Below are 20,546 nucleotides of genomic sequence, written 5' to 3' on the forward strand. Positions count from 1 at the left end.
GGGCCTGGGAACACTTAAAGCACTTAAACCAGTCTGACCAGTTTGACCTCCAGGGGACAGAGGTTAAAAGCCTTCTGCTGAAAGACAGGATGACAGGGAGGAATGGAGTGAGGGGAAAGAGGAGAAGAGGAAGGCAGGGTGAAAATGGAGAGATGGAGGAAAGAGAGAAGCGGTGAGGATGCAGAGGAGGGAGAGAAAAAAGGGAAAAGATGAAGGTGAGTCGGAGAAGAGAAGATTGAAGAGTAGAGGAGAGGTAGAAAGTGGTATCAACCGGACTGTTTGAGACAACAAATCCTCCCAATAAAACAATAAAATATCCTGATCTGACTCCCCTGTCGGCATGACGACATCATCCTCATATAGTGCTATGGTTAAGGTTTGGCTAGGTTTCGGGAAACATCATGGTCGGGGTTAAACTGAGTACTTAAGGTTAGAAGAGCTTCGTTCTCATGGTTATAACCACATAGTTAAGGGGGCGATGGTGGTCATGATTTTTAAAAAAAAATAATGTCGACTCATTGTTGTAAATGGGAAACAAACAACAATCTCCTGTGTTTAAATCTGATGTTTTGTTGAGCCATCCATCCACGCTGACTTCCTCCGTCCTCCTTTGTTCCCGTCATACGACGGCCGCTAGATGATCTCGGGACCACTTGCATAAACAGTTTTCTTGGGAGGAAAGTCGTCTCATTTTGGATTATATTGGTTTCAGTGTATGTCCGAGAAACTGCAGCACAGAAATACCAAAAGATTTTTCAAAAATGAGAAAAAAGTTCTTATTTCTAAGCAGTTTAATGTTCTGCATTTTTAGGGATTTGAGTCTTATAGATTTTATTATTTATGTTGTATCATTTCCAATGAAATTTATAGTTTAAACCTACAGTTTATCCACTGGTAACTGGTTCCAGCCGGTAATACAATGTCCAGCTGCACTATCTTTATATATATCAGGTTTATGTTTGACAGTCTCGCATCTCTTAAGCGTTCAGTTCCCTTCTGAATGTGTATAAATTTCTATATTCACTGACAGTTGACTTCAAATTAATACACAATGATGCATTTCAAGTGTTAGTAAAACTCTCTGATAACACGAGTGAGAGATGCTTTCTGAGTGAAAGGTTGAGAGCAGGTGTCTGTCGATGACGCTGCATCATCCCTCTTGTAGGGAGAGGATGCTCCTCCTCCTCCTCCTCCTCCTCCTCTGGATGCAGTCATCACGACCGTCAGCCAACAGGGCTGGGTGTAATTTTATTGGGCTTCTGAGGACTACGCGGAGGGGCGTAGTGAGATACAGAGCGAATGTTTGACAGAGAACTAGTTGTTCCTGATTTTAAGTAAGTTGGAAGAAAGAGAAAAAGAGACACTCCTCTTTTTGTCACTACAGTAGATAGAGGTCACATATCTCTGTCTAATAACCACATTTAAAGGAACAGGCTGACTTTTAATGGGATGGTGACTTCCTGGCATCTTGTTGTTGCACATTGAGGCACTTTGAGGCTGTTGGTTATTCAGTGGAGACACTAATCCTCTGTGCCTGGAGATAAATAGTTGCATAAAGCTCCCAATAAAACCGCAAATAGTTGTTTTTACAGTTTGGTTTATATATAGATTAAACAAACGAGGCACAAAGCGATCATTAAAGCAGTTTAGATGTGTTGGTAGACGTATTTTTTGACCTTTTGACAGTCTTAATGCTGACTGGAGGTTCATATTTAACATACAGCAAAAAACAAACAAGGAAAACTTTTCTATTATGGGGTCGTTATCAAAAATATCTGCTTATTTTACATATTAAAACTAATATTGGCTGATACAGTATATGGAAGGGAAGATGAAGAGAAGGAGAGATGGATAAGTGAGAGAAGGAACACAGAGAGGGGAGGAAGGAGAAAATGAAAGGATGGATGGTAGAGAGGGGAGATAAGTGTGGGAGAAGGAGAAGAGAAGACGGAGCGAGGGGGGGGCGGGTCACGCTGTCGGGGCGTCTGACAGAGTGTGGAGAAAGTCTCTCTCTGCTTTTTATCGTTTATCTTCTCTTCTCTTCTGTTTGTCGGAGGGGAGACGTCGTCGTCGTCGTCTCACCTTTCATCTCCTCTCATCCGTCTCTCCTCCTCCTGCGCTGTCTATCCTCAACTCGAGAGGTCTTGTCTCGTCCTCGGCTCCGAAAAAAAAAGGGGTCAGCGCGCTACTTTATCGAATAAACCGAGAGATACACACAGTTATACACACTCCAGAAACACACAACACACACACACCGTCTCCTCGTTTTCATCCGTCCCACAACATACACTTCTTCCATTAGGACACATAACCAACACACACACACACACACACACATACTCGGGGTTCAGTCACCTGTAACAGCCCGAGCTCAGGAACATCACGCCCCATTACACCACCACACTGCCCTGAGTGTGTGTGTGTGTGTGTGTGTGTGTATGTGTGTGTGTGTGACTGCATGAAGCCATTAGCTGTAATATATCCTTTCCTCTCCGTCTGTATTTGATCCCTGGTTTTTCTCTCCAGCTTGTTTGCTCTCTCTCTCTCTCTCTCTCTCTCTCTCTCTCTCTCTCTTTCTCTGTTAGTTTTGGGGTATTTGAAGGGAAGCTACAAGTCATCGCCCCTTTCTCATGCTACATATAAATCCAGTGTGTGTGCATGTGTGTGTACATGTGTGTGCATGTGTGCACACTTGGATGAAAGTTATAGTTGGTTAATGTTGTTAATCCTCTGTCCTCACCTTGCCTGGAGATTTTAAGCGTAAGCAGAACTCTGTGTGTGTGTGTGTGTGTGTGTGTGTGTGTGTGTGTGTGTGTGTGTGTGTGTGTGTGTGTTAAGGAGTCTGGTTAGTATTGGGTTTTCTGTATCCTGTCCTGTCCACACCTCGGAAATGCTGACTCTTCAAGTTTATGTGTGTGTGTGTGTGTGTGTGTGTTTCATAGGCTGCCTTGTTTCCTTATTCATTTATCAACGTCTTTAAAGAGAGCCGATGTAAAACCAGAACTTCCGATTTTTGTTCCAAAACCAAAGAAACGTAATTCAGAAACACACTGATATTTGTAAAAATGCCAATTATTAATTTCCGTCTCTCAGCAGGGATGGTACATTCTTTTTCAAAAACATCATTTGATCTCTCTCTCTCTCTCTGCAGATGTTGGTTCCTCTACAGTTGTGGCGTTTTCAGCTTTCCTTAACGGCCGCTACCCCCCCGCTGATCTGACCGGAGACATCACCGTGTCCTACAGCTCGCCCACAGGTAAAAAAAAAAAAAAGCCAACATGACACAATCCATACCGGTTTCATGAACGTGTGCTAGTTTTATTTCCAATCAAAACCTTTATTTGAACAGAATAATCACTCTGACAGATGGCTTTTTCCACACACACACACACACACACACACGGTGGTCGTAATGAGTTTCTCACACAGAATAAATCAATCAAACTTCGCTCTGAACTTGTTTGGCCATAACTGGGTTGAAACGCCGTCTGTCTTTTTCACCGATGGTGATGACATATGCATTGATACAGAAAACGACTATACAGAGTCACAGCAGCACGATACACTATGAAAAACAGAACGTTGTTGTGAGATGTTAAATATTTTAACAACTGAATATAGCAGCCGTATTGCTGCAAGCTGATCGATATGCTTTCTCAAATATTTTTGCAGTCAGCATAATTCACATAACGTATAGAAGCATAGCAATCAGAACAACAGTGTTGACTAATAGAGCAACGCCTGCAAACTGACTCTAAACTACAAATTTAATTGAATAGACAAAGTTTCAATCTCAGTTGGATCTTCCTCATGTCAAAATGTTTAAAAGTGGTTGCCACACCTAAGTTTTTTTCTGCTATTTTCCTCCAGTTCTTCTCCTGTTTTGTATTATGTCTTGGTAAGACGTAGAGTCAAACAGCTTCAGGATCAGTATGAATTTAGTTATTCAAGTTCAAACATTTTCAACCTGCGTGTATATGTGTCTTCGCCTCACTTCATGCCGCATCCACTTGGGACTTTCTGCTGACATTGTATGGAATACTGCCAGACAGATAGATAGATAGATAGATAGATAGATAGATAGATAGATAGACAGATAGATAGATAGATTTGTTCGACAAAATTTGAAATATACATGAAAGGCTGATCACAAAGACAGACTCCATATAAGATTTTTAAAAATTGTCGAGGATTAAAATACGCAAAAAAGCCCCTAGAGTTTATTTCATATGGTCTCCTCACATTTCCAAACCAGGTCTATCATTAAATATAACTCCTGCTTATGATTTATTGTATGTGAACTGTCATGTAACACCATTACTGCCCAGTTCTGACCAGAATGGTGTTCATGCAGGGTGCAACTAGTATGACACCAAACTAAACCAGCAGCAACATTTAACACTATTTATTTTTTCTATAAGAGCTGAGAAGGATGCTGACTATTTCATTTATACATTTAGCACCTGACCAACTGTCTATGTCTGACTATGACACTTTATTTTGAAAACAACAATGACATTTAACATCATTTACAGACAGTGAGAGTGTTCAAAAGGTAGTCAAAAGTGCTGGTGAATATCTACAATGTAACAGCATTAGCATTAGTGTAAGTTACAATATAAAATCAGTTACAGTCTGAAGCATCAGATCCAGTGTTCTGTAACAGCGCTGAACACCAGCTGCTAACAGAAACGCTCACTTTGACGTAAGGACATCTGGGCTCCTTCCAGACAAGCCCAGTTCATCCCCCTGCTCCCTCCAGGCATCTGTTTCCAGGCCCTGCGATATTTCTGGAAGATATTACTTTCCCCTGCAAACCAACAAAACCACTCTTTATTTCAAATGTCACGGACCTCCACTTTTTTTTTTTTTTTTTTTTTTGCTTCAAAATACTGATTTCAACGTCGTTCAAAAAGCAGCTTATGAAAAAAATCAGTGTTTTCATGCTATTGTTTCACTTGGATTGCATTTGCTTTGGCAGGCCTCTGTTGGTGGAACAGTTCCCCCTCCCTAGAAGCACATTTAATGTGAAATGTCTGGAAATATTGGGAAGTGTTTCTTTTTTGTTAAGCTTTATTGTGATGCTAAAAATAGCTGAAAATAACTAGTCTGGAGTATTTCAATGGGGCTTGAAAGCCAAGCAGCTGGGCGAGAGTATGTAGGGGATGGATCTCGTGCTTTGGAAGAGAGACGCGTCGGACTAGAAGTAAAATTGGAAGAGGTTTATGAAAGGTTGGAGGAAGAAGAAGAAGAAGAAGCACGACAGGATGGAAAAAAACAGAAGAGAGCTGAGGTACGCTTTGAGATAGATCAGGAGAAGGAGGTAAGGAGGTGAGCTATGCACGAGTGGAGAAGAGAAAAAGGAGGAAAAAAGTGTTTCGGGGGAGAGAAAAAGGGAAAGGGAGGTGGTGGAGATGAGAGAGGAGGCAAACAGGGAGGACATGTGTTGTTAGGGTGTGGACCTGAAGAAGAAAATGGAAAAGGGGGAGATATGAAGCAATCTAGGTTGTAGTGGAGAGGCAGAATAAGGGAGAACCAAGCTCATGTATATTATGTAGACAACTGTTGCTATACCAGCTTCCGCTCTTCTGGGAATGTTTTCCACCAGATTTTGGAACCTGGCTGCATCTCAGTTCATCCCAAAAGTGCTTGATGAGATTGATGAGGTTAAGGTCAGGCCAAGTTCTTCCACAGCAAACTGGTAAAACCATCTATTAATGGACCAAGCTTTGTGTATGGGGACATTGTCATGTTGAAATGGAAAAGGGGAAAATGGGCTCGAAAAAACAGTCCCAGACCCAAAGCACACATATAAACAAGTTCATGTCCACACACTTTTGGCCATATATGTCAGCTGGCAAAGTTCAGGGAAGTTTGTACCTGCAGACTAATCCAGGGAAGCAGGTGGAAGTAAACAAGGTGCCATTAACTGTGATGACTTGTAAACCTTTGCAATAAAATAAAAGTGTATGTAAAGGATGTTTTCAACTGCTTCAAATTTGTACAACTTTTACTAAGAAATATGTCCGGGAGATCCTGTTGAGAGCAAAAAGCCCCTGGTTATGTAAAAGTTAGGTGTCTAAAAAAAAAAACTTCTTTTTATAGATGCTTGGAGGTGTTTTTCATCTGTAAATCATCATGATTTACTTTCCGGGTTATGCTGTTATCAACTGATACAACAGTAGTGGCAGTTTCCAAGCTTTTCAACGCTTTCATATGTTAAAAAATGGTCTTTTATCTGATTACAAGTGCAAGAAAACAAGTCTGGGTGATTGAAAATCATATGTTAGCAACTTAAGCTTGGGAACTTTTTCTGGCTAACACCTTGTCTACACTGGCTGCGTAACAGAAGCAGCAGCAGTTGCAGTCCTCCGTTGGTGTGAGTGGGCGCTCAGACAGAAAACTGCACTACATTAAAAAAATGAAAAGAGGCTGTGTTGCTTCAGATACCGGTGAGACGATGAAATACCATTTAGGAAGGAATCTGAGTAGTAAATTCATTAGCTAGACATGTCACACTGCCAATGTGGACAGCTATATTTAATACTTTTTTTTATCCAAAGACGATATCTTAACACCTATGTAGGCTATCTTCATCCGTCAAAGTCTACAATCAATCCAACCATTCATCCTTTCACTGTCAATAAAACTGTGTTACTCGCTACTGCAGGAATGGGGGCATCACTAGAGAGGGCAGCACATCAATCAGCAAGTGCATTTATCTTTACGTAGCACCTAGATGCTCCAACACATATCCACCATCAGGTACGAAAGCAAAACTTCCCGTTATGCTCATCAGCTCCGACCGTCACGTTGAGTCCGATGTGCTCTTAACACCGAAAGTGGTCGTCTTAAGAGCGTAGATGAGTATTACGCGCGTGTGCTCGTCTAACCTCGTCGTCGTGTGTTTCCCGCGGTGCTAATCTCCATTAATGCCTCGTCTCCTCTCGTCCTCTAAATGCTCTCCTGGTATGGGAGGAATGCATCACTTCGCCTCTGTCTCTTCTTCTTTCCCCTCTCTCTCTCTCTCTCTCTCTCTCCCTGCTCCCACCCAAGGGGTGATACGTCTTAACACCACCTGCCCCAACATAACACCATCCCCACCCCGTGGCTACCGTTGCCCGTCTTTAAGCCCTACAAAGGGCTTTGACATTTAAGAAGACTGTTGACTCCTTAAGCCCTTCAAAGGAAAACTCAACGGTGGCTGGAGTCGTTACAATCTAGAAAGAATTTCATTAGTGCCCCTCTGTGATTTTTCCCCCCTAACACCCTGACAATGGGCTCTACACAAGCACACTTTCAGTACGATCAAGCGGTCAACTTGGCATTTACAATACATTGTTAGTTCATACACAATGGGGCATTTTCATCCGAGCTGTCAAAGATAAGTTGCGACTGTGCGAATAATTTCCATAAAACACGGGCCAGCTATGATTCATTGGTTTGCTAAGCCAGTTCGTGTGGAAACCTAGGGAGCTAAGTTGGCAGTCTTTGTTGTTTTCTCCTGTTTTATTGCGCTTGCCAGAATGACCAGCATCTCCATATGTTGATGTCTTCTAGGAGGCTGCAGTATTTTTTCGTTAGGTCCTTGTTAAACTGCCAGGTCTGCAATCCATTTGTTTGCTTGGAACCTTTTTGTGGTCCAGCTGATTGTGTAGTTGGTGTTGGTAGTTTTTTTTTTTTATGTTCTCAGCTCTGTTTGTTGGTGTGCACAATTTGTCAAAAAAAAAAACTTAACAGATGTGGTGGAAAGTTTGGCCAATGACCAAGGAACAAGTGATTCATATTTTGGTGCCTCCTATCCTAAAATAATGAGATAAGTCACTTTTGTTTTCTCATGAACTATTGCTCTCACTTTTATAAAATAGAAAACCTGGCAGATATACGCAAGATCTGTATGCAAATGCACATTAAAAAGTTCTAAACACTTAATTACTCACATACTAAATTTTGATGAATTTGCAGCCTCGGGAGAAGTTTGTGCTCACTGAGGGCTTTCTGGTTTTCAGATTAGTTGCATTAGAAGGTTTAGTTTTCCATTTCATCTACAAAATCTAGATAATAATCTTTTTTTTATGTTCCCTGATGGTTAATGTCTCATTGAGTATGTGGGCTGTTAGTGATAATCCATAACCAGCTGTTAACATTTCCTTTAATCTTGCCCCCTTTTTTCTTTTACTTGTTAATCATTAAATTACAGTTACAACTACATCTCTATTTACATATTCTTATCTCTGTAGCCTACGTTGGACAAACATTTTATACCATACGTTTGGTGATAACAGTTATAGAGAAGACATGTACAAGGCGTGAGGACACTGAGGGTAGGTCATAGCTCAGGGTCAGCTGCAGAACATGATCTCTATCTACAGTCTTAAACATGATTTCCTTTAGTTAATTTAGAAAATCCAACAACAGCGGTTTGTACAGAAAAAGGATCTAGGAAAAGTCAAGAAAGGGATATTTTAAAAGCCAAGATTTTTTTATTTATTTTTTTTAATTTCTAACAGACTTTAAAAAAAAAAAAGTTGTTATGGTACTTTTGGTGGTTCTGTATTTAATTATAAAAGAGAACACCTCAACCTTCTCAGCTATTAGTGATATAATAAAGGCTTGCAGTCATGAAACATTAACCTTACTTCTTTTTTTTTTTTTTTTTTTTTTTCCTACCACACCAGCTAATGGATCCAGAATTTCACTCGTTTCAGCCAGTCTAATTTCTCCGCCGTTACAGGAGATTTTAGAACAGGAAAGACTGATTGAACACTGGCTGGCAGCCGGCCAATAGCGGCTACTGTGTGTGTGTGTGTGTGCCTTCTTGCTCCATTTGACATGTCCTTTACGTTTAACTGGAGCTTTCACTCAACATTGATGCTTTTAGTTCTTTTTTCTTTTTTTTTTTGTCTTTCTTTCTCTCCTTCCTCTTTGTGTTGTTCTAGCTTTTTTTTTTTTTTTTTCTTTTTTCTCTCCTCTTGAATTCTGCTTTTTTCTTTCTTTTCTTTGGCACAGCGGAGTGGTAAGAAGAGATCCAGACAAAGTAATGACAGAAGTTAGCATGTATTGTAGGATTAGACAATACTGCTAAATATGAACATATTTTTTAGAGTTTGTTGTTAATCCTGTGTTTGACAGAGGTGGATCAGCCATAAAAGAGCAGAATGAGTTACTTTGGTTTGATAGTTATTTGAATATTATCTCATATGAAAGAACAAAGAGAGAAAATTGGAGCATTTATTACACATCTGGAAACATGTTTTAATTAGTGTAGTAAATCACCAATTAGACCTGCAGTACATGAATTTAGAAGGAGGTTTCTGTTGCTGTATTGCATGTGTTGTTAAGTTCTCGGTATTGTTAATTAATAAATGATTAAAATATCTGTATATTTAAATGGAAGATAAAACTATTGCAGCGATCGTGGAAGAGTCGTTACAGGGAAGAGAGACAGCAGTAAAGAAGTGTGACTTTCATCAAGTTTAATAAGACGTGAACTTTCTGACTCAGCACCTCAGTGGCTTTTCATTGGCTCGCAACCTGCCATCTGCTTCTCATTCACCTTCGCAGGAAATCCTCGTCGACCAATCAAATCAGAGCTTAATCTGCCAGACTTTCTATTGCGGCAGCCCAAAGGTTAGAGAAGCAGGAGGCTGACTGTTTAAATCCCAGCGCGGCTGAGAAAATCTGGCAGTGGGGAACAGGGGATAAGTTAAGAGATGCTCTCCCTTCTCCTAACGAAAAATTCAGGTTTCGCAACCTGAGGTTCCTTATTGTCCTGGTTTCAGTGTTTCTATTCCGCGTCGCTGCTGTTTAGTTTAGCACGCCTCCAAATAGGAGACAAAGGAAGATTTTTATTTTAACCTTCCATATGTAACTACTTTAAAATTGAACACACACACACACACACACACACACACACAAAAAACTCCATAAAATATCAAATATTTCCAGTTGCATTGCACAAGCACATTCAAGCAAAACGCAGCACGACTGCTGCAGCCCAACCTTATTAACTCAGATGCTGACGTGTAAAAAAGGGTTTTTTTTTTCCACAGACGGTCGGACAAAAATGAACATTTATACCTTTTCCACATTCACAAATTTATGTCGAACATTAATGCGGTAGTGATGTATAGTTTCAGGAGGAGTCTGTGAAACTGTGAATGCTGCTCCTTCAGGTGCTGCAGTGTTACACGTTGTTAGACACAATCAGGGCTGTGACTTACTATTTCATTGTTTTCATTATTGATTCCTTTTATTGTCTCCATGGGGAAAAAAATGGAAAAAATACTTCACACTAATCACTCAGAGGCTAAATCAATGTCTTCAAAGTGCTTTATTTGTCCAACAAACAGTCCAAAACACAAGATATTCAATTTTACAATCATATAAAAGTGAAAAGTAGCATTTTTGAGAAGCTTGAACTTGCAAATGTTTCACTTATTATTTATTTTTAAGATATATTTTTTGCATTCATGTCTTTATAGTTGAAAGTGCAGAGAGATACAGGACACATGGGTAAAGAGAGGGATTGAAAAATGATTAATTGATAACAAAAATAATTGCTTAATTGCTTAATTGCTCTACTATTTGATTGAGCCTTCTATATGATAAAAACCAACATTTATGAAAATGGTCGATCTCAACTTGAAAAATGCATCAAAAGTAGAAATACTGCATATTAATAGTGGGCAGCACAGTTACACTATATTTTATAGTAATGCAGAGCCGTTAGTGGACACAGATGTAGTAAAGCTTGAATGTGGCGTCACAACACAAGTAATCAGACAGATTTTCCTCAGTTTAACGCACATTATTCGTCTATGAATGTGCTGTACTTTCTTTGAACTGTGCATTTTTTCTGTCAACTTTAATGTGAAAGTTAAATTATCAGCCCCAAACAAGCTCCTTCTTGTTCAAAGTAAGCCTTCCATATTATAGTTTTGCACGCAGATTTTTTTTTTTTTTTTTTTTTTTTTTGTTGCAGTGACTGATCACAGTAGACAGTTCAGTTATGTTCACGGTTGTTTTGTCTGCTGAATACAGACGCAGATTTATGCTTCCTGCCAACGGGAATAGTTTCAGTCTACCTGTTTTTGTGTATTTTCTGGACTCTGCATGTTTTAACCATGTTTGAAGTACATAAATACAAGTTTATCAATCAGTATCTTGAAATTTAAGCCGGTCATTTTAACTAAATAGTCTCATTTTAACAGCTAAGGTCAACTCTCTCCTTTTCATACTCCTTAAACTCTTGACACTGATCACTTTACAAGGATAGATGTCTTTTTCTCCAGATTCTGTCAGACTAATTTTCATACTAACCTCTTGACGAGCAGCTATTTAATTTGGGATTTGGACATCTTATCGCATTCAGGATCGGGTTTGGCTCGGTCGGCAGGCTGCTTTCTCCTCCAGCGGTACTTTCCAAGTGTGTGGGAAGGCAAATGAAGCGCTCCCAAAGTGTTTTTTTTTTCTTTTGAATTTGTGTATATTCATATGGAGGGAGAGACGGAGGTTTTCCCAGGGAATCCCCTCCTGTTCGAAACAGCAGAGTCCAGTCCATCCAGTGCTGCTTTCTTACTGGTCTGCACCGAATTTCTATTTCTGTTTCTGTTTTAATCTTTCAGTTTTCTTTTTTAACCTTCACCTCTTCTCTTCTTCCTCTTTACAGAACTTAATCCCAAAGGTAAGTGTTTGGTCGGTAGAATAGAGCTAGTAGAAACACACACACACACACACACACATTTTATTAAAAAGACAAGCATGTACCTGTACATGTACACATATACAGTACATATATTTGCAGTATTTTTGGGAGATACACCCCCAGTATACTCTTACACACAGAATACACACACACATAATTAAAACTACACTATTTGCATTCCAATACACATACACACTACTGTATATACAGGAAGAGACTGCTGCCTACTGTTTATGTTCCCGTAACGTGATACTTGGCAAGAGTCTGTGCACACACACACATACATACACACACACACATACTTTTCCACACACACACATATACACACTTCCTCACTGTATGGAATAAGTAAATATCCATTTATCCTTTTATACTCTGTGCAGTTTACACAGAAATATCATCTGTCTCGCATACACACACACATACACATACAAGACGCACAGAAATGCATTGACTCACATGTTTCAGTGCACACGCACACATGCACACACACACACACACACACATGCATACATGCACACACACTCCAGCAGTAGTGTTCCTAGTTGTCAGCAAGTGTTTGTTTTAGTCCAAGTTTGTGTGCTTTGATACAGAATAGGATGTCCTGTAATCTATAGTGGGTTTAGAGGCCCTGCAGAAATACACACACACACACACACACACACACACACACACACACACACACACACACACACTCATACAGCCGTGTTCTTTCTTTCTCTCCGTCTCAACTGCAAATTATGTTCATATGCAGCTATTTTGCATCAGCCAAATACATTTTTGGGAATTGTAAACTGGTCAACTTCAGTTTTTTTTTTTTTTTCCTCAGCATATTAGACAGAAAAATAAAAACTACAGCTGAGCCTTTGGGACCAGCGTACGAATAACAGCAGGAGTGCTGTGTGGAAAGTCGCTGGTTTCGAGGCAAACGAGCAAAAAAAGCAACAAATGGATACGAGTCTAAAGAGAAGTTCTGCACACAACATGAATGCAGTAGGAGGGAGCTGGCAACTGTGAGGTGAAAGTCAATACAGCCAGAAAAACTAAGCCACAAATATTTGTAATAGTGACCACACACTCTAATAACTCAATCTAATAATATACTGTACGCAGTTGAGGATCTTTTTTATCACAATTGGCAGCAGCAGCAGTAATGTGTGTCACTCAGCACTTCAACAAACAAGGGACTCTACTAGGCACAGAGCCTGTCAGCTCACACGCTAATTAATAACCGTACCCACGTGTGTAAAAATCACACAGGCAATAAAACACATTTTTGCCAGTTGGCCAATATATAAGAAAAAACTACTTCTGCCAAACCCATATTCAAAAACTTCTACATATGCTACCTCTGACAGATGCTAGCATGACAAATTTAGCAGAAAATCCAAAAGGACTGACATATCAGCATCACTATTTTACTGATTGATGATCCTAATGATTATTGTCATCATCAATTTAAAAGATATTCACATTTGAGAAGCTGTAATCAGAATATTTGGACATTTCTTTTGTAAAATAATGGATCAAAATAGTTTCAGACTAATTTTCTGTCAATCTACTAATTGATTAATTGACAGCCCATAGATTGTTTCTAATTTTTTATTTAAAAGTTTTGTATTGATTTTTTGAATCTTAAGTATTGTGTCAACACTTGCAGCAGCATTGTTAAGGTTCGGCTAAGTCTCAGTAATTACATAACAGAAAGGTCAGACTGTCTAATATGCTGTAAGACAGGTACATGAACCGTGGTCATCTTGCGTCTAAGAATAACATTTTTATATCCATCAGTCATCCAGACTTCCACATGTGGCTTTTCTGGCCCTGAATGTAGCCATTTAATACAAATAACTAATGCAGAATAGCTGCATATGAACATGATTTGTTCGGAGACTGGGGGTGTACTGTGACTCTGTCTTTTTATCATTTCCTCTGTAATAGACACACATGCATGCGGTATCCATTCAGACACACACACACGCACACACGCACACACACCGCTGACATCACTGCAGCTGTGGTAAGAACCTGATCCTGTACAGTGGTCCTCTACCCAAATAAACTCTGTGGTCTCTCTCTACTTCCCCCTCTCTCTCTGTCTCTAACACACACACACACACATATTCCAAATAATTGGAATCAGAGTCCTCTAAAACGGCAGTACAGTGGAGGTATAGCAGCTTTAACAAGTAGCAGCAGTGGTGCTCAATTGTGATTTTTAGTGTATTTAACAGTCGGTGATGTGGGATCGCTTTGTCCGCTATCAGGAGGGAGGTAAAGGGGTCAGATCTATATTCAGGTATATCTACTCTCTTAAAACTTTAAACTCAAACATCTGAAAACTGCATATCACAACGAGCTAAAGTTCAGGTCAGGCAGAGAATGAAAGGAAGAATCTGTAAGATATATCTAGTAACCTCAGTTTATTGTAACTGAGTAATTGTGTTTAGTCACTTTTTGGCTTCAGCTTCAGTTCCTGATCTCTAAACTTAAGTAAATCCTCCTTTCTTTCCACTGTATCTTGTCATCCTCCAAGTCATCAATCCTGACTAAAACTATGACATTTGACGTAGGCAAATTATGTAAGATTTATTTATTTCCATGGTAGCGCTGACAAATTCTGATCCAGCGCTTAAACTCAGCTCCCGTGTAGGTGACGTGACCGAGGATATGACTTTAGCAGACACAGTGGCCGTTTCACCAGGCTGGAAATTAGAACTGCGTGTGTGTTCATGTGGCGTGTCGCTGTTTACGCTGATCAGAAAACACCAGATGAGTCACAGATGAAGGCACAGCAGTCTGAGCAGTTGGGTTCAGACTGACATTATCACTGCATCAAAAAAAAATGCACTGTGTTGTGTAGTTCCCAACAAATAAGCTCTAGCTAAAAAAAAGACAAGGTGATACGGCAGAAAAGGTGAGTTGCAACGTGCTGCATCGGCCAATTAAACGTGTGCAATAGTTAACTTTTTAAAGGGGACATATTCTGCACATTTTCAGGTCCATAGTTATATTCTGGGGCTCTACTGGAATATCTTTGCATGATTTACAGTTATGCAGCCCCTCAGTTCAGCCTTTGTCTGAAACAGGCCGTTCTGTTTCACTCTTCCTGATCGCCAGAGACGGTTAGAAATACGCGAACACGCACGCACAGGAGGTCGAGACATAACACCAACAAAGTCACATGTGTGACCTGGATGATGCAACCGACCTGATAAAGGGGCCTGGCACCTCATCAACTTTTCATTTTTTCACCTAAATGCGCAGGTCATGTATGTTCATCATTAGCTAGCATCAGTGCTTTACCACCTATACCAGCAGTCTCGTAACCTATTGGTTGGAGCTATGATTCTGTCCTCCAGAGGCTGCATAGCTGGTGCTCCGACCACAAAGCATTAGACTTTTCTAGGTAAGTAGCCAACTTTGTTTTTCTGGCGGGGGTGCCTTGCTAACTTACCTGCTTAGTGCCTCCGCTCGTTGTGAGTGAATCGTGTGCTGTATTAGCTTCTGGGTTTTATAGTTGACCGACCAGTCTCACTGAGGTGTTTTAGGGAACTGTAGTGGAGAGTAATTTGTTTCGCTCCTTGGTTACTATCAATTTGTCAATTTTCGCCCCGCAGCAAGGGGAGGAGGAACTGCCTCCTCATGCTAGGTTACTTTGTCCTGTTCGAGCTCTTAGACAGTACGTAGATATGTCGGCTGGGTTCCGTAAGTCTGATTTGTTGTTTGTCTCTTATGGAGGACACAGGAAGGGTTGTGTCTTGAATAAACAGAGGCTCTTGAGCTGGGTTGTCGATACCATATCTCAAGCATACAGACTCAGGGGCCTCCATTTATCCCGGTGAAATGTCATTCAACCATTCATTGTCACTCAGAGTCTTGACAAGAAGATTCTGTAGGGGACGACCGCTGGGTGCCATTTCCCTTTATCAGGTTGTTTGCATCGCCCAGGTCACACGTGTGACTTTGTCAGTATCATGACTCGACCTCCTGCGCATGTAATGCATATCCAGATATTTCATACTATCTCTGGCAGTCATCCAAAATGCATAGAAGCCACTGCTTGCGAGGCAACGTCAACAAACTATGAAACAAGCTATGGTAGCAGGATTTCACTACTTTTTCTTGTTCTTTATTCGAAATGTTAAACTTCTCAAATACATCCATACATGTTTGAGCCTAAATCCGATGCAAAATATGACAGTGGACAATGCAACACGTTGAAAACCATTAGCAATAACCTTAGCAACCAAGGCTGTGGAACTTGAGCATTTCTACATTTGTTAACCTTACGTTTTAGAACTTTGACCATGTTTAACAGAGATATCCAACAACATAACAGTATAAAAATAACATCACAAAAAGCATAATACAGCCCCTTTAAGTGAGTGCTATAATTCTTTTTTTACTTGTTATCGTCCAGATGGAGGAAAAACTAATTAGTTTAAAATCCAGACTTTCTTAAAGTGCATTTTTTTCACCTTCTCAGTCACTTTGCTCCCTTAAGAAATAGAAGTTTGAGGTCATTGGTCTCAATATCAATTTAAGTTCAGTTAAAGTTGCTCTAAGGAGCTATAAGCTGTAAGGAGTTACTGCCTTCTGCTTTTCCTTGATAAAATTTTCATTGATCCCTGAGGGTCACTTTAAGCAACAATTAGTAATATAATACAGAAAAACAAAGGAAGGACTCAAATACTATTAAAATCAACAGGTGATGAAGATGTGGTTTGTGTGTTAAGATCAGGTTTTGGGTCAGTACAGCAGGGATGCTATATATGCTGGGAAAAGGTAGACCCCTGAGAAGGTTTGATTTTCATTACATTTATATGTCCTGGCTATAAAATTAATTTCATACCTTTTGTTGAACTTAAATATTTAACAGAATACAGCTGTACGGAGGTCCTGAACATGAAAATCATGCTTTTTAAACATTTGCTTTGTGAAATTGTAGTTTTACACACACAAACACACACACACACACACACACCCACTGATACACATCCGTGCAGGTAAATCTCTGCTATGAGGGGTGTAACCTGGTGGCGACAGTCCTGGAATGTGCAGAGGTGGTGTGGAACATGCTGGGATTTACAACCACACGCATACACACATACTCACACACAGTGGTGACTAGTAAATGGCTGATGGTGAATTTGAGATGGAAAAAATATTTCTCCTGGCCTTTTCCAGCCTTTCATGACCCTCCACTCCCTTCCTCTTCCCCTGTTTCCCCCACCCTTATATCTCACTTTTCCTCCTTCTCTGTCTCCGTCTCTCATCTTATTCTCAGTTATCTTGTCATCTCTGTTTTCAACACTTTTTATCTCCATCTCTCTCCGTTGCTTTTCCCCCTCCTTGTCTCTCTTTGACTTTTTATTACTCTGCTTATATTTCCTCCTCCACTCTTTCCCCACCCTTCATTAATTCCAGAGGATAGAGTTTCTTATTTTAATGTTAAAACTCCTTGCAGCACACTATTAACAAGGGTGAGTGTGAACATTAAACATTCCTTGCTGGTTTATTTAAGAATAAGGTAACTTAAAGCTTGCTCTTTGGTTTAAGTAATTCCAGCACTGTTTTTTGAAGCATTTTTTTGAAGTGTCATCTCATCAGGTGGTCTTTAATCAAGGTTCCCAGTTTCACAATGTGTTTAAGGGTTTCACTGTGGGCATGTAGAGGTCCCATTGTCAGGGGAAATTAAATGATAAATTCAATAAATGGATGGCCGGCAGAGTGTTAATGCCACAGATTGAAGTTCACTTCCTGGGTCCCACGTGTGGTTAGGTTAAGGCTTTAAAAGGGTTAGGGTAAGGGTAAGGGTTACGGCGTTAGGGTTAGGGTAAGGTTTTAGGGCGTTAGGGTTAGGGTAAGGGTTACGGCGTTAGGGTTAGGGTAAGGTTTTAGGGCGTTAGGGTTAGGGTAAGGGTTAGGGGGTTAGGGTAAGGGTTAGGGCGTTAGGGTAAGGGTAAGGGTTAGGTGATTAGGGTAAGGGTTAGGGCGTTAGGGTTAGGGTAAGGTTTTAGGGCGTTAGGGTTAGGGTAAGGGTTAGGGGGTTAGGGGTAAGGTAAGGGTTAGGGCGTTAGGGTTAGGGTAAGGGTTAGGGCGTTAGGGTAAGGGTAAGGGTTAGGGCGTTAGGGTTAGGGTAAGGGTTAGGGCGTTAGGGTAAGGGTAAGGGTTAGGTGGTTAGGGTAAGGGTTAGGGCGTTAGGGTAAGGGTAAGGGTTAGGTGGTTAGGGTTAGGGTAAGGGTAAGGGTTAGGGCGTTAGGGTTAGGGTAAGGGTTAGGGCGTTAGGGTAAGGGTAAGGGTTAGGTGGTTAGGGTAAGGGTTAGGGCGTTAGGGTAAGGGTAAGGGTTAGGGCGTTAGGGTAAGGGTTAGGGCGTTAGGGTGAGGGTTAGGGGGTTAGGGTGAGGGTTAGGGCGTTAGGGTTAGGGTAAGGGTTAGGGCGTTAGGGTTAGGGTAAGGGTTAGGGCGTTAGGGTAAGGGTTAGGGTTAGGGTAAGGGTTAGGGGGTTAGGGTAAGGGTTTGGGCGTTAGGGTAAGGGTTAGGGCGTTAGGGTAAGGGTTAGGGTTAGGGTAAGGGTTAGGGGGTTAGGGTAAGGGTTTGGGCGTTAGGGTAAGGGTTAGGGCGTTAGGGTAAGGGTTAGGGGGTTAGGGTTAGGGTAAGGGTTAGGGCGTTAGGGTAAGGGTAAGGGTTAGGGTTAGGGGGTTAGGGTAAGGGTTAGGGGGTTAGGGTTAGGGTAAGGGTTAGGGCGTTAGGGTAAGGGTTAGGGCGTTAGGGTAAGGGTTAGGGTTAGGGTAAGGGTTAGGGGGTTAGGGGGTTAGGGTAAGGGTTTGGGCGTTAGGGTAAGGGTTAGGGCGTTAGGGTAAGGGTTAGGGGGTTAGGGTTAGGGTAAGGGTTAGGGCGTTAGGGTAAGGGTAAGGGTTAGGGTTAGGGGGTTAGGGTAAGGGTTAGGGGGTTAGGGTTAGGGTAAGGGTTAGGGCGTTAGGGTAAGGGTTAGGGGGTTAGGGTAAGGGTTAGGGCGTTAGGGTAAGGGTTAGGGTTAGGGTAAGGGTTAGGGGGTTAGGGTAAGGGTTAGGGCGTTAGGGTAAGGGTTAGGGTTAGGGTAAGGGTTAGGGCGTTAGGGTAAGGGTAAGGGTTAGGGGGTTAGGGTAAGGGTTAGGGCGTTAGGGTTAGGGTTAGGGTAAGGGTTAGGGGGTTAGGGTGTCTCTTGCTCAAGGTCACTGCTGACTTTTTCTGTATAAAACCAAGACAAAGATTTCTCCTTAACCTTAATAAAGTGTTGTCAATGCTTAATCATAAATATAGAAATTTTAATAAAGGGTTAGGGTTAGGGTAAGGGTTAGGGGGGTTAGGGTAAGGGTTAGGGCGTTAGGGTAAGGGTTAGGGTTAGGGTAAGGGTTAGGGCGTTAGGGTAAGGGTAAGGGTTAGGGGGTTAGGGTAAGGGTTAGGGCGTTAGGGTTAGGGTTAGGGTAAGGGTTAGGGGGTTAGGGTGTCTCTTGCTCAAGGTCACTGCTGACTTTTTCTGTATAAAACCAAGACAAAGATTTCTCCTTAACCTTAATAAAGTGTTGTCAATGCTTAATCATAAATATAGAAATTTTAATAAAGGCGTAGTTACTATGAGTGGATATTGTACTACAAGAAAAACATAAAATACATTCTACATTTTCATTATACTCATACATACAGGATCGTACATATTTATGCATATTTAGCTGATTCACTGCATATCACATATACTGCACCATAGCATTTACCATTTTCCAAAGCATAGCACAGTATTTTGGATTTTTAAAATGTTTTTTCCTTCCTTCCAGGCAGCCAGAGGTTTCATTCATTTCAGTATGTTATGAAATTCGACTTGGAGAGACTTGAAACCTGTTTGAGTCAGGCAATCCATCACAGTGTACTGTACATCTTGTCTGCTCTGATTATCATCAACGTTATAGTGCTGTGGCTGTGGAAAATGGCCATCTAAAATCTAAAATATATATGATTTGTAGTAAACGGGATGAAACATGCATAAACCGTTGCTCCTTACATGATTTACATTCACTGCTGTCCCATATACTCCTCCTCAGAGAATCTTAAAAACTTCTTAACCACTTGTCACTTAAAAATTCAAAACCGATACCGTAATTTGGCAAAGATCTGTGTCTGATGTTTCTGCCATTTAGATGATCGGCATTTATCCAGAACTTTCATACTGTGTACACCTGCTGGTGGGAAAATTCAACATCAAAGACGTCTGAGTCAGCTGGATGTTGAAGGAAAGAAAAACAGATCAGACCCAGGAGACAAACAATTCAAGGGTTAGGGTTCAGAGATTTTCAAGTCTGTCTTAAAACAATAGTCAGGTGCCCAGATGGACATTGAAATAGTTTTTTTCTCGTCATAATCATTCCTCCTGTTCATGCTGACCATTAGAAGATCCCTTCATAATGACCTTACAATGGAATTGATGGGGGACAAAATCCACAGTCCTCCTTCTGTGCAAAAACATATTTAAAAGTTTATTTGAAGCTAATATGAAGCTTCAGCGTCCAAATGAGTCAAATCAAGTAGATATCTTTCAACGTTACAGTCTTTTTACTGCCAGAGTCCCTCTTTTTGTTACTATACTTCCACCGCAGCTCAACAGGGAAACATCAAGAGGGAATTTGATGCTAAAAAGACTGTAAACGTGGCAGATATCCACCTGATATGACTCACTCAGACTGCTGAAGCCTCATATAAACTTCACATCAACTTTTAAATGACTGTGTGGACACACTGTGGATTTTGGCCTCCATCACTTACATTAAAAGCACATTTGAAGGGGATCTTTTAATAGCCAGTA

At 40.8% G+C, this 20,546-nt stretch overlaps 1 protein-coding gene and 1 long non-coding RNA gene across 2 annotated transcripts in view; one reads left to right on the plus strand and one right to left on the minus strand.

Moving 5' to 3' along the window:
• bbs9 (Bardet-Biedl syndrome 9) overlaps nt 1-20,546 on the plus strand; it is a 205,347-nt gene that overhangs the window by 53,076 nt on the left and 131,725 nt on the right. The window contains exon 14 of the mRNA XM_044358108.1: nt 3,152-3,256. Within this exon, the coding sequence (XP_044214043.1) occupies nt 3,152-3,256 (105 nt within the window). The remainder of the gene's footprint in view (nt 1-3,151; nt 3,257-20,546) is intronic.
• On the minus strand, nt 20,361-20,537 carry LOC122986766. The gene is made up of 2 exons (XR_006404368.1): nt 20,507-20,537; nt 20,361-20,466 (listed from the first exon to the last, which is right to left on the minus strand). It is a non-coding gene; the product is annotated as an uncharacterized LOC122986766 (long non-coding RNA).

This window comes from Thunnus albacares, chromosome 8 (assembly GCF_914725855.1).
Source record: "Thunnus albacares chromosome 8, fThuAlb1.1, whole genome shotgun sequence".
NCBI classification, from domain to species: Eukaryota; Metazoa; Chordata; class Actinopteri; order Scombriformes; family Scombridae; genus Thunnus; species Thunnus albacares.